The 13105-nt window shown below is 39.6% G+C and overlaps 1 protein-coding gene across 6 annotated transcripts in view; it reads right to left on the bottom strand.

The window, feature by feature from the left end:
• Window positions 1-523: 523 nt before the first annotated feature.
• Window positions 524-13105, bottom strand: part of SPAG9 (sperm associated antigen 9) — a 132280-nt gene continuing 119698 nt past the window's right edge. For 4 of the 6 annotated variants that reach the window (XM_049860711.1, XM_049860710.1, XM_049860715.1 and 1 more), the window contains 5 exons: window positions 12438-12551; window positions 11193-11231; window positions 9875-10051; window positions 7049-7198; window positions 524-1242 (listed from right to left, as the gene is read on the bottom strand). In XM_049860711.1, the coding sequence (XP_049716668.1) occupies window positions 1127-1242; window positions 7049-7198; window positions 9875-10051; window positions 11193-11231; window positions 12438-12551 (596 nt within the window). In that variant the 3' untranslated portion in view covers window positions 524-1126. The remainder of the gene's footprint in view (window positions 1243-7048; window positions 7199-9874; window positions 10052-11192; window positions 11232-12437; window positions 12552-13105) is intronic. The other 2 variants (XM_049860712.1, XM_049860714.1) reach the window with 1 other exon arrangement.

Below are 13105 nucleotides of genomic sequence, written 5' to 3'. Positions count from 1 at the left end.
CTTTATCTTTGTTTTTATCCCTTAAAAAGTTTTCCCTTTTGAAGATGGCATTTTAATCTCAAAAGGACACAAAAGCTTAAATGTGTTATCTACATACAAAATACCAAGCACTAGCTGTTCTATAGTTTTATACAGAACAGAAAAAATACCTTTTCTAGTCATTTCCCTCATTCAGGTGGTTAGGCTGGGCTCCATCACCACTACATCTTTACTTACTCTTATTAACAGGTAAGAACAGTGCAGAAACAGCTGGTGACCAGGTGAATTTTCACATGGAAAAAAACTCAACCAGCTACCTCTATCCTCTGGCATGAGGAATACGAAACACAATTTCCTTTTTAAAAATCCTCCCAGTGCTGAGGAGGAACTTCTAAGCTTTATAAATAATAAACTTTCCAGACATGTCAGTATGAAAATGAGTCTAGTCTCAAGGAAAAAAAAAAAAAAAAAATTCAGAGAAGCAGGCCTCATAGACTTTCGAGCTCTAGTAAGTCAGAAACAGGAAACTTTTATTTAAATAGTGTCGTCTTAATTTCTTTAATATAAAACCCCCCCAAATCTGATGAAAACAAAGTTTTATATACGATATAAACAAGATTTGTCAGATTTGAAAGTGAAAGGTAACGTCATTTAGTTAGCTTTTAGCTCTCTCAAGACATCTAGGTAAATCCTGATAAACCATCTGATATTAGTTTGCGTCAGTTTCCTAATACACTGGGGAAAACTTTGCTATTGTACTTAGTGGTACAGTTTAATTCATCAAGTGTTTTCCATTAATTTCATTATTAGTGACAGCTAAAAAGTGGCCCCATCAAACGAAGTGAGTGACATTAGACCATGGCAGAGTAAGCCACATCTGGATTGCTTTCTGTAGTTCACCAGTTTGCAGCGAGTAAACATTCTTTGATTTGTTCATAACATACTGAAACTGCCTATAACACTGGTGCAGTAAAGCAGCTAGCTCCTGTATTGTTATGGTGGGACAGATTTTGTTAACAGGGAAAAAATGCTCACACATCATGTGGTGAAACTTATTTCACAAAAAGAGCATTAAATAAAGGGGAAAAGGGAAAAATAAACCATGCAGAAGAGACGGCTTCCCCACATTCATTTGTTTCCTACAGGCTCACTCACTGCCATACATCACTTGCCACACTATCAAATGACTCCTTTCCGCTTTGGCGACAGAAGGTTCAAGTGGAAGATCCTCTCCGAGAAGTTCTGATTCTCCACCTTCATCACCTGTGGATGACAAGGAGCCTCAGGTTGAGCATGGAAAATGCAGGCCGACGTGAATCAGACCCAGTGCTCATGTTAGTCCATGAACAGGATGCACAGAACCTATCCGACTGTCATTACAGAGAACACAGTGATGTAAAACTTTTATTTAAAATAAGAGAAATGTCATGAGCTGGAATCTTCACTTTCTGAAAAGGTAAATTCATTTTCCCGACTATGTAGGTCGTCCCCGACTTACGCTGTATCCGAGTTACCTGAACTGTACCTAGGAACCACCTGTTTTCTTTGCACATCTTATTGTTAGTGACATGTACTACACACAATGCTGCAGCACATAACCTGCTGATGTCACCATCCTCAGATGTTCACTCACAGACGCTCGAAGATCGGACTCATAAAGACACTGATAATAAAAGGCAATAATGACGAAAATTTAAGAGTCGTCAGAACAAAACCCTGTTGTAAGTTGGGGACTACTTGTATTTGTAAAAGTGACTTCACTCTACGATACTGGAAGCTCATCCCAATATGTCTGCATACTGAAGTTAACAGTAATGGGAAGCTAAGAAGGCAAAGCTGTCTACTCCTGCACTCATCCAAAATGGACAGTCTCTTCTTGTTTATTTCAGACTAAGAATCAAGACCAGGCAGTACTATAAATGAACAAGCACAGGCATAACCCAAAAAACCCAGTGCCGTCCAGAGCACCTAAATTAACTAAAGCCAAACAGCTCAGGCTTATTATCAGTGATAGAGGTGAAGTCCTCCAGTTGAAGATAACTGAGACAGGCATGTGGAAACCAAAACTGTCTCCCTGCAGTACAAGATGGCAAATTCATCACCCCAATAAACTAGGTGTTTCTTCCAATGATCTTCCAGCTTTGGAAAGGTTATGAATTAACAATGTATGGTAGAGATGAAGAAATGATAGGCCAGATGTTCTTCTAAGAGGTAGCTGAGTTAATTCAACCCTTTCAAGACCCAGTTGTTCTCTCCTTTGACTTTTTTGTTGATACTATGTGTTTTCAACCAATGAAGGCATGCTGGTTAAAAGGCCAATTCAGGATTTTTGTTATGAGTTATGGATTTCGACACCCATTATCTGGGATTACCTATGTCCTAGCGGACACTCAATGATGTAAATCTTGCCATTAAGAGTCAAGGATAAAATCTTGGTTTCAGGGGACATCTAGGTCAATTGGCATAATAAAATCTATTAAGAAAACATTCTGCATCCCACTTTGGTGAGTGGCGTCTGGAGTCTTAAAGGCTAGTACCTGGCCATCTAAGATGCATCAATTGGTGTCACCCACCTTGAGCAAAGGAGAATGAAGAACACCAAAGACACAAAGTAATTATGAGCCCAAGAGACAGAAAGGACCATATGAACCAGAGACTCCATCAGCCGGAGATCAGAAGAACTAGATGGTGCCCGGCTACAACAGATGGCTGCCCTGATAGGGAACACAACAGAGAATCCGACGAGCAGGAGAGCAATGGGATGCAGGCCTTAAATTCTCATTAAAATACCAGACTTAATGGTCTGACTGAGACTAGAAGGACCCCAGAGGTCATGGTCTCCAGACCTTCTGTTAGCCCAAGACTGGAACCATTCCCAAAGCTAACTCTTCAGACAGGATTGGACTGGACTATAAGATAGAAAATGATACTGGTGAGTGAGCTTCTTGGCTCAAGTAGACCCATGAGACTATGTGGGCAGCAGAGGCGGGTGGAAGTTGGCTGAATGGACACAGGGAATACAGGGTGGAGAGAAGGAGTGTGCTGTCTCATCAGGGGGAGAGCAGCTAGGAGTACATAGCAAGGTGTATACAAATTTTTGCATGAGACTGACTTGATTTGTAAACTTTCGCTTAAAAACCCACAAAGCACAATACAAATAAAAAAATTAAAGAGTCAATGATAAAATCAGGTTTGTAAATAATTTCTAAATTCTATTTCTTGAAAATTTGCAATACATGAGGTAAAGCATGAAGGCACCTGGCAGTAACTGCACACACATTTTATTCTAGTTGCCTTTTTCTTATCCTTTTAATTTTTTTATTTGATGAAACTTTTCAAAACATGGTACAATGTATTCTTCCTTACTGCAAAAGCAGTACTTACAGGCTAAATAAATAAAACTAAAGGAATTTGAATCTCCGGAAAATTACCACTGCTATGCATTCTTCATTATAGCCAAAGCAGTACTAATAGCTAAGAAGCAGAAGCAGCTGCCAGAATCCTACAGAACTGCTCACAGCTGTGCACTCCACCTGCTACACGTGGAAGCAATGATTGGACCCTAAGATTGAATGCAAGGTAAGAATAACTTATAGGAGTTCAAATCTCTTGAAAAGTACCTGCAATGCATTATTCCTTATTACAAAGGCATTATTTACCGTGCAGAAGCTAGAAAAGCAGGGAACCAGTAAGTAATGCCTGGAAACAAAGAACGGCATCAAGGAAAAAATGGCCACTATGACTGAATGAAGCTTATTCTTGCAATAAGTACATTCTCACAAGAATATAGTAACTGGGAAACATAATAAGGAGGCTTAGCTCACAGAAATAAAGGCAAACCTGTCAAAATTTTACAAAATCCACACATCCAGGAGGTATCACCCAAGACAATGCTCAATCTACACAAAAATGAGGCTCCAACTCAGGCTTCTTGATTTTCACACATTTCAAAATGCTCCCACCTTGAGGCTAAATGTGTTTAAATAAGCTACCTCCTTTCCAGAGAACTCCAGAGACATAAAAAGTGGGTGGGATACCGTATGTTCCCCAGGTCTTGAAAGGTTAATAAATGAGGTTCTGATTAAAGACACTGGCTTCCAAGGCTCAGCTTTCCTCTCCACAAGCTTGCATCAATTAGTTTTGCTATTACTGAGCTGGGTTATTCTGGCACAACCCAGTGACAACTTGTCTAGTGGGACAGATTCTTCAGCAGAGTCCTAAAAACTTGTATGCCAACGCACAAAGAACTGCCACTGATCTCCTAGAATGCTGTCCTATGCCCCACCTGAATTTCAGCTGGACCAAAGAAAATATTGGTGCTGTTGACTAGAAACAGTGGTAGAGGAAAAAAATCTAAATATTTCCATTTTCTCTGAAGGCCAAACTCTCCCACCTACCCCCTAGTGATCTTTTCACAGCAATCTCAAACTGTGGAAAGGACCATGCTTTAAAAGGCTCAAGACAAAAGCCAATTTCTGAACTAAATTATGATCAGGTGGTTAGAATATAAAAAAATTAAGTGTGGCTCCTAAATTTAAAATTATTACAATGATAATGACAAATTATTTGGCTGAGACAAAAGGTTGTTTGCTTTGTTCTTTGAGCTGTTTTGTTTTGAAGGTTCTATTTACAAAAAAAATTGCCCTGCTCCTAGGGTCTCTACATCCTAGGATTTAAGTTAAACTATTAAAAATATAGGACTGTAAGGATCAACTTCTCACTGCTGAGAAATTATTTAAAAATAATAAAAATCAAACAAAAAAAAAGATCCAAGTATATGCAGTATCGAAATTAGCTTACTTAAAGACAAGTCTATTTTTCAGGTTACATTAACTACAGATACTGCCAAAACTGGTTAAGCAATTTTGTTCTGTTTTTAGGATCGACAATGGAAGGAATTTTTAGTGGAAATGGAAAAACTACACAGACAGTTTATCAGCATACTCCTTGGTATGGTTCCAAGTGCCACATTGCACTCCAAGACAAAGCTCTAAAAATCACCCCAGCCAAATGGAGTTTTCTCCAGCCCAGCCAAACGGAGAATTTCTTTCTATAAAGGAATTCCATACCAACAGTCAATTTAAAACATGCTGAAATGACTCCATTCCTGCTGTCATCACCAGAATTAATTTCTAAATTTAACATTTAACTCTCCCCTTAAAAATGTGTCAATAAGCCCTGTGCATCAGTGTATACTAATCACATGTGGCACACTATCATTTATATGACCCTAAATTTTATACCCTAGTCTTACAGAATGCATACCTAAAATAAGTATTTGTCACCGATCAACAGTATTATTATATTTTTGAAAACCATTTAGTGCCTTAAGTTTAGGGACATCTTAAATCACTGGGATTTTAGATAGTCCACGGGGTCCCTTTATTTATAGCAAATAAATAAATTTACACCTGCACAGTGCTTTACAGTTTGCAAAGAATTGCAGTCATAACAATCAATTCTTCCTGTTTTCTTTGTACCTCTCTGATGGTTCCTTTTCAGATCCTTTCATAAATTCTGACGAGTCTTTAAATGGAGCATTAATTCGGGGTTCTATCCTAGAATCTTATCTTTCAGCTCCTACATACCTTCCTGGGGTGAACTCCAACGCACATGGCTTTTACTACTTCTGCATGCCGACAGCCCCAAAATCCCTCCAGAGATCTTCCATCTAGATAATACCCATGCTCTTCAAAGTCTATACCTCCAAGGCTGAATTTCTCTTTTTCTCCCCCCAGATTTGCTTCTTCTCTTCTGGTAGTCCTTACCTCTGGGTGAACGGTCATCCAGGACTTGGGAATCAACCTAGGTCTCTCCTTTTCCCACATACTATTAGTTACCAATTCCCCACCATATTTCTTATCTATTCCCACTGTCTTACTTAGGTATTCACTTCCTCCTAATTCATCTCCCTATCTCTAGCCTGCACCTCCAATTCATCTTCTACACAAATCCAATCATATTGTTCCTGTACTTAAAGTCCCTTTTCCTTGGTGGATTCATACCTAAAATAAGTACGTGTCACTGATCTACCTGTAAAAAGCACAAACTCCTTAATTTGGTATATAAGGCCTTCCATAAGCTAGCCCCTCCCTCCTTCTTTAGATTTATCTCTGGTCATACTTGTACTTTCTTTTACCCCAGGCTCCTGTCATTTAAAAATAGTTTTTCTTCAGTTAAGATGGTTTCACATCTCTAAGACTCTGGTTGAGCTATTCTCTTACCTTGGAATGTTAACCCCCAGTCCTCCTCATCCCATTTCCCAACCCAATTCTTTAGACTAACCTATTCAGCGTTGAGTCACTTCAAGCATCATCGCTTGACTTCCTTCTCTCCTTACCCCTGGAAGAACTGAACCACTCCCCGTCAGTGCATCTGTAATACCTTAATTTAGTAACATGTCTCTATCTCTGCACTGTTTTATTATCTCTGTTTTGCAGCTGAAGATGAGGTTCTGAGAGGTGGAATGATTTGCCCAAGGCCTTCCGACTCTAAACCTTATGCTTTTTACACACACCTCAACACATGACCACACCCTGCTATTTTCTAATGTTCTTTCAAATGGAAAAACACTGTGGTATAAAAAGAAATACCAAGTCCTATCTCAAATAAAGAATTCAAAGAGATCCTCTTAGAAATCAGTCATCAGAGTAGTTTCTTGTTTACCATGGGTAAAAATTCAAGTCACAGAACACACAGGGGCCCGAGCTCTCAGAACCAAGCACCAACCCTGAGAAGTCACTGTGGCCCTCTCCTCCACTGAGGGCCTGAGCTCCCAGAACCAAGGACTCACCCTGAGAAGTCACTGTGGCCCTCTCCTCCACTGAGGGCCTGAGCTCCCAGGACTAAGCGCTCACCCGTGCGGAAGTCACTGTGGCCCTCTCCTCCACTGAGGGCCTGAGCTCCAGAACCAAGCACTCACTCATGTGGAAGTCAATGTGGCCCTCTCCTTCACAGAGGACCTAAGCCCCCAGGACCAAGCACTCACCCCTGTGGAAGTCAGTGTGGCCTCTCCTCCACTGATGACCAGCACAGACTTCAAGGGCATCTCCCAGGACCAAGGACTCACCCATGCGGAAGTCAATGTAGCCCTCTCCTCCACTGATGACCAGCATAGACTTCAAGGGCGTCTGGCTGCCAGGCTCCTGTGCTGATGGACCTGCTTTGTCAGCTGCTAGATCGGTGCCACTACTGCCACTTTGTGGGCTGATGACTTGACCTATTATATACAGGAACAGAAGTGAATATTATATATCACAGATGGGGGCGGGGGAGACTGTCTTCTTTTTTTTTTTTTTAGAGTATTTTCAGAGAGTTGAACAAATAAAGTAAGCATATTTAATAAAAGTATACCTTATTTTTAATTTAGTCTATGCAAATAAAATTACTGATGAATTACCATTTGTTCTAAAGTTTAACTTCTAAGGTAGAGCTCTTAAGAATGAAAAGGTAGAATCCAACTATTGGTCTCTTTCCATCCAGAGCAAAGTAGAGTGAAGAAAACCAAAGGCTCAAGGAAACAATTAGTCCAAGGGACTAATGGACCACAGGAACCACAGCCTCCACCAACCTGAGACCAGAACAACTAGATGATGTCTGGCTCCCACTACCTACCGCTCTGACCAGGATCACGATAGATGGTCCCGGCTAGAGTGGGGGGAAAAAAAGGTAGAACAAAATTCAAATTCATAAAAAAGAACAGATCCACTGGTCTGGCAAGAGACTGGAGGAACCCTCCGAGACTATGGCCCTTGAACACCCTTCTAACTTGGAACTGAAGCCCTTCCCGGGGATCACCTTTTACCAAATGATAGACAGGCCTACAAATAAACAATAACCCATGAGGAAAGCGCTCCTTAGAACAATCATCTACATGAGACCAAAATGACAACGTATGCCCCAAAGCACAAATGAGAAGGCAAGGAGGGGCAGGAAAACCAGAGGAATGGAAATGGGGAACTCAGGGTGGTAACGGGGAGAGTGCTGACACACTGCGGGGAGTGCAGCCTACGTCATGGAACAATTTGTGTATAAACTGTTGAATGGGAAACTAATTTGCTCTGTAAACGTTCACCTAAAGCACAATTAAAAAGAAAAAAAGGAATGATGAAAAGGTAGAAAAGAGAAATATCATTGCCACTACAATCTCTAAAGCATTCCTTTCCCAGAGCTTTGACTGGATTTTTGTTTGTTTTTGCCAGAATTTGCTTTCCTTTGGTCAAACTACAAAGAATACCTCCAGGAGATAGCAGGATACAGTCCTGTGATGCAATAAGCTTAATAAAAATTAATTTATGTTGAAAGTGGAAAGAACAGTTTGATTTATCCTTACACGACTTCACTCATACATTCCTCAATTATACTTTGGAAGACATCAAGCCTGTTAAGTATAAATCTAGAGTGAAACTGGCAACAGAGTTTTCTGCTGTGAGGCCGATGGCCATAGGGACTAAACCATTCAGGTGGGCCTCGTTACGTCACTGTGCTCTCCCTCTGTGAGGGAACTAACCAGTCTACTAGTCTGCTAATAGAAGTTCTCTCTAGCAGGCTGCGCAGAGACACAAGAAGGTTCACTGAAATGCTGTTTTTAATAGCGGGGGAAAAACCTAGAGCTTCATCAACAGGACAAGGGATAAATTGTAGCCATGTATTCAGGCATTATAATACCATAGTTAAGAATGAACTAGGTATTTATGTCTAAAGGTTAATAAATCAAAAATGAGAAGAATACATATGCTTCATAAGAACATCTAAATAAAGTTAAAAAACAAAAAAATAAACAATATATTGTTTATAGCTATATTTAAATGTAGCAAAAATACAAAAAACACGGGCACAAGGGTACATATCAGCTTCAGGAGAGGGGGTACCAGTGAAGAGAAAAAAAGGAAGGGAGTGAGAGAGAGATAAAGGGGACTCTGTGACATTTTATTTCTTTAAAAAGGAAAAGAAAGTACCGTTACCAGCAATTCCATTTGTAGGACTTTATCCTAAGGAAGTAACTGTATAGATATACAGGATGTATGTTTCAGGAAGCTCATTACCATGTTCTTAAGGATACCGAATAATTGGTTAGAGTACTCTGTGCCAGCTCCTGTGCTATATATACATTTAATCATTTCATCTCTGGAACACTTTCGGGAAACTGAGACACTACCATGTTCAAAGTCACACAGCTAGTTAAAGTAGTAAAGCCAGATCCGAACTCTAACTACTTCTAAAACATGGGTCCTGTTTACACGCTCAGTAATATCACTTTAGCATTCTCGAAGGGCAGAACATTTATCATTGGACATCACTACTACCACCTTTCATCTGGAGGGTGCTCTGTAGTCTCCAAAGCACCTTGAATAATTTTCACAACAAATGAGGTAGGCAGAGCAGACAGTCACATCCATTTAGGAAATGGGGAAACGAGCCTCGAGGTTAAGTGACTTGCTCAAGACAACAAGGCAGTGACTGGCAGAGACAGAGGTCCCAGACCCCGAGGCTCCTAGTCCACTGCTCCTTACCACAGCACTGCTAAAGGCACCAGACCACACTCTCCACCTCTTCCTACACACAGCTTTGCTGATATGGGCTTCCTTCTGCCAATTTCCTTCATCAGGCCAAACCATTTTAGGTATTCTGCTGTGACAAAATAACAGCATTGCTTTCAAAAGTAAGCAAGCCTCTTAAATAAAAATCAAACATTGGGGAGGAGATTCCAAAATAACTTTACTCAAAATAACATTCATTCGCTAAAGTACTTTATTCATACCTCCATTATAGGACTTGCTTCATGTATTATTTTGGAATTATCTATAATTCCGGTACTCAGCATAGAGCAGATAACTGTGGAGTGGAACCAAGGAGGACAGAATACGGACAATTACATGGAACTTCTCAAACTCACCTGGGACTGCCACAAAGAATTTCACAGCATCCCGGTGCCCATGGAAGCAGAGCTGTGCATGAGCCATTGAACAATAGGGTATAAACGTCCCTGGAGTCACTTTATCACTGTTTTCGTCACCATATACACGGATTACACTTCCAGGACGATTGCCTGGTGCTCCTGAGGTTTTATTCGCTGCAACAGAAAAACCAAACACCAAATATTTTTCCCTAGAAAATAGTAATGATGCAAGAGGTTACTGGTTAATCCTTATGATATTATCTAAAAGCTACAGGCAGTTGAGATAAATAAAATAAGGGCAGCAATGCCAATTCAAGACAAAGCTGGAAAAAAAGAGATATAGCATGCTAGTTATTTTAAGTACCTCAGTAAATGGAGTAGGGGATTTTGCCAGTCTAGCAATAACTAAGTTTACTTTTTAAATCATCTATTAAATTAAAAAAAATGATTTTAGCTAACAAAAGAAAAAAAAAGATTTATCTGTTTTATTTTGTTTTAATCCCCATTTTAGAAAAGTAACCAACTACATAGTACAAAGTAGATGGGTGTATCTTTTAAAATAAAATCTTCATTTATAGTTTATTGTTGTTGTTAGTTGCGGTAGCATCGATTCTGACTTCTGATTTTTCTCCTCTATGGGTAAGGAGCCCTGGTGGCACAGCGGTTAAGCACTTGGCTGCTAACCCAAAGGTCAGCAGTTTGAACCCCCCAGCCACTCCTTGAGAGAAAGGTGTGGCGGTCTGCTCCCACAAAGATGACAGCCTTGGAAACCGTATGGGGCAGTTCTATTCTGTCTTACAGGGCTGCTATGAGTCTGACTCGACTCGACGACAACAGGTTACGATAAGAATATTTCTCTCGAGAGGGGTAGAAAAAAGTGCTTAAAAAAATTCAGCCACTACAATAAAGTAGCTTTTATTTACATCAGACTGACAGTTTGTTGGATTGTTTTAGAATGACCAGACTCACAAAACATCCCCATTCCATGGGCCAGTATGTGAATGAAAGAAACACGATCTGTAACAAGAGTCAACAATGTAGATTAATGACAGTTTTAAGAAATGTTTCATGTTTTTATTGGAAGGAAAAGTCTAAAGGAAAGTTCAGCTGCAACAAAAGATAAACAGACTAAGCTGCTGAGCAGTTTGGTGGCCATGTTATAAACATTAAAAAAAAAACAAAAACCTGCCGCAATGCAGTGACTGCAAGTGGACGACATTTAGAAACATTCAAGAAAGTATTGTAGAAGTGGGAACAGCCTCACAGTGGCTATAAGAAGCCGGGGAGAAGAGTTTGGTTCAGGATGTGCACTTACCCCTCAGCCCCAGTAAACGTCCCTGGTGGAGGATTACGGCTAAAGTGAGAAAGGAGGAAAGGGGACATGGAGAGGTGCATGACAGGGAGGAGAATTACTGTGCGCCACCACTCTCAGCGTCTTCTATCTGGTAACTTGCTGTTCAAACCTCCTAACTAAATTAACAAAATCCAACTTGGCATAATACCAAGAACCACATAAAGTTCCGGCCAAAGCCTCTATCAAATTCTCTGCTTAAAAAAGACAATTTGATTACTATGACTTTGGTTTTCTTAATTATAAAACGATTTTAGTGAATCTGAAACAAAATACTGAGAACTTAACGGGGGGCATTTCTTAAATGCTAATATTCCCCCTTTTCCTCCCCTTTTTAAAAACCCTATTCAAATAACTATGCTAAAATGGAACTCTCTGAAGGGTCCTGGAATCTTTTAGGATATAAGAAATGGTCTAAAAGTGTAGATTCATATGTAATTGCAGAAAAGACAGTTGCTATTCAGAACCTGGGTTCTTTAAAGGCTCCCTCCCTTCTTCCCCTGAAAAAAGGTAGAGAGATTATGAGGTGTGTGTTTATTAACTTATTTTACGGACTTAAGGCTCTTGTTTTCAAACCATTCCCTGTCCATGAATTTTGCAACACAAAAACACTTATTTAATGGATGATCAGTGTAATCCAACACAGTATGAGAAACATACAATGCACATTTTGTTCCCAACAATAATAAATCACATTCTTTTCAAAGAGATCATAGAGGGTTTGTCTCCAGCATGAGGAATGGCTTGCTGACCTCCTGAGAAACTTCTCCCACAATTTTTTTTAAACCTCAAATACGCCAAACAGAATATCATAAAAACTGTCTGCCAGAGAGATATGAAAAACTAAGATGAATGTTAGGTAGTATCTAACATTTCAGGAATAAAGCTGAAAGAAAAATGGATTTTGACCTTTATTTCAATGAGATATGACTATGATTCCTGAATTGAGAAAAAGGAATTCTTTCACAATGAAAAACCTTTTAATATGAATATTGGTCCTAACACATGGAAAATGTTATTCCCTTAGAGTTTATAAGTTTCAAAGGAAGAGTGAGGGAACAATAGTTAGATCTTTGCCACCAGTTTGATTTTCTGAGTTACCACCAATTTGCCAATACCTAAACAGTTCCCCCAGCTTGAATTCTGTACATAACTATTCCCTACAACTCTCCAATTTGCACTGTGATGGTTATCTAAAAATATACTTACTTTCTGTCAATGGGATGGAGATAATGACACCATTTCCTGTCCCCACCCACAAACGATTACAAGACACCATAAGAGCTGTGATCCTCACAAAAGAGAAGCCCAGTTTTCCAGTACCTAAACAGGAAGTGGGGGGGGGGAAGAACATTTTAGATGTTTTAGATTCCAAGTCCCTCAGGGTAGCTGAATTAATACAACAGAAAAGAAATGTGACCAAAGCTAGCTGGATGTTTTCTGCAGGTGCACATCAAAGCAAACTCTTATTTGGCTTTATTACCTATCTGATAATACAGGGTTAATAGAAAAAGAAAATTCTAGAAGAAGCTGGCATTATATTATCAATCAGGAGCAGGGTACTGCTGATCAGGAAACACGACATAGGATTTAATTAGGAAGTTGCAAAACCAAACCACATCAAACAAAAACACAAAACCAAACACACACACACACACACACACACAAAGAGTTTAGTAGATTAGGGAATCAAATGTCCTTTGGTTTTATAAGCTGCTAAAGAGTTCTGGTTTGCCTTATGTTTCTTTGCATAGAAAAAACAATCTTTGATAACAAAACCTACATTCTTTCCTTGTTTATATATTTAGGTTCTGAAGCAGCTTTAGAAATTTTAGGATACCATACACATATAATTTAGAGAGAATAGATACACTTTT

Source organism: Elephas maximus, chromosome 19, assembly GCF_024166365.1.
Source record: "Elephas maximus indicus isolate mEleMax1 chromosome 19, mEleMax1 primary haplotype, whole genome shotgun sequence".
NCBI lineage: Eukaryota > Metazoa > Chordata > Mammalia > Proboscidea > Elephantidae > Elephas > Elephas maximus.
The sequence above is the reverse complement of the archived record's forward strand: the minus strand, read 5'-3'. Positions and strand labels throughout refer to the sequence as shown.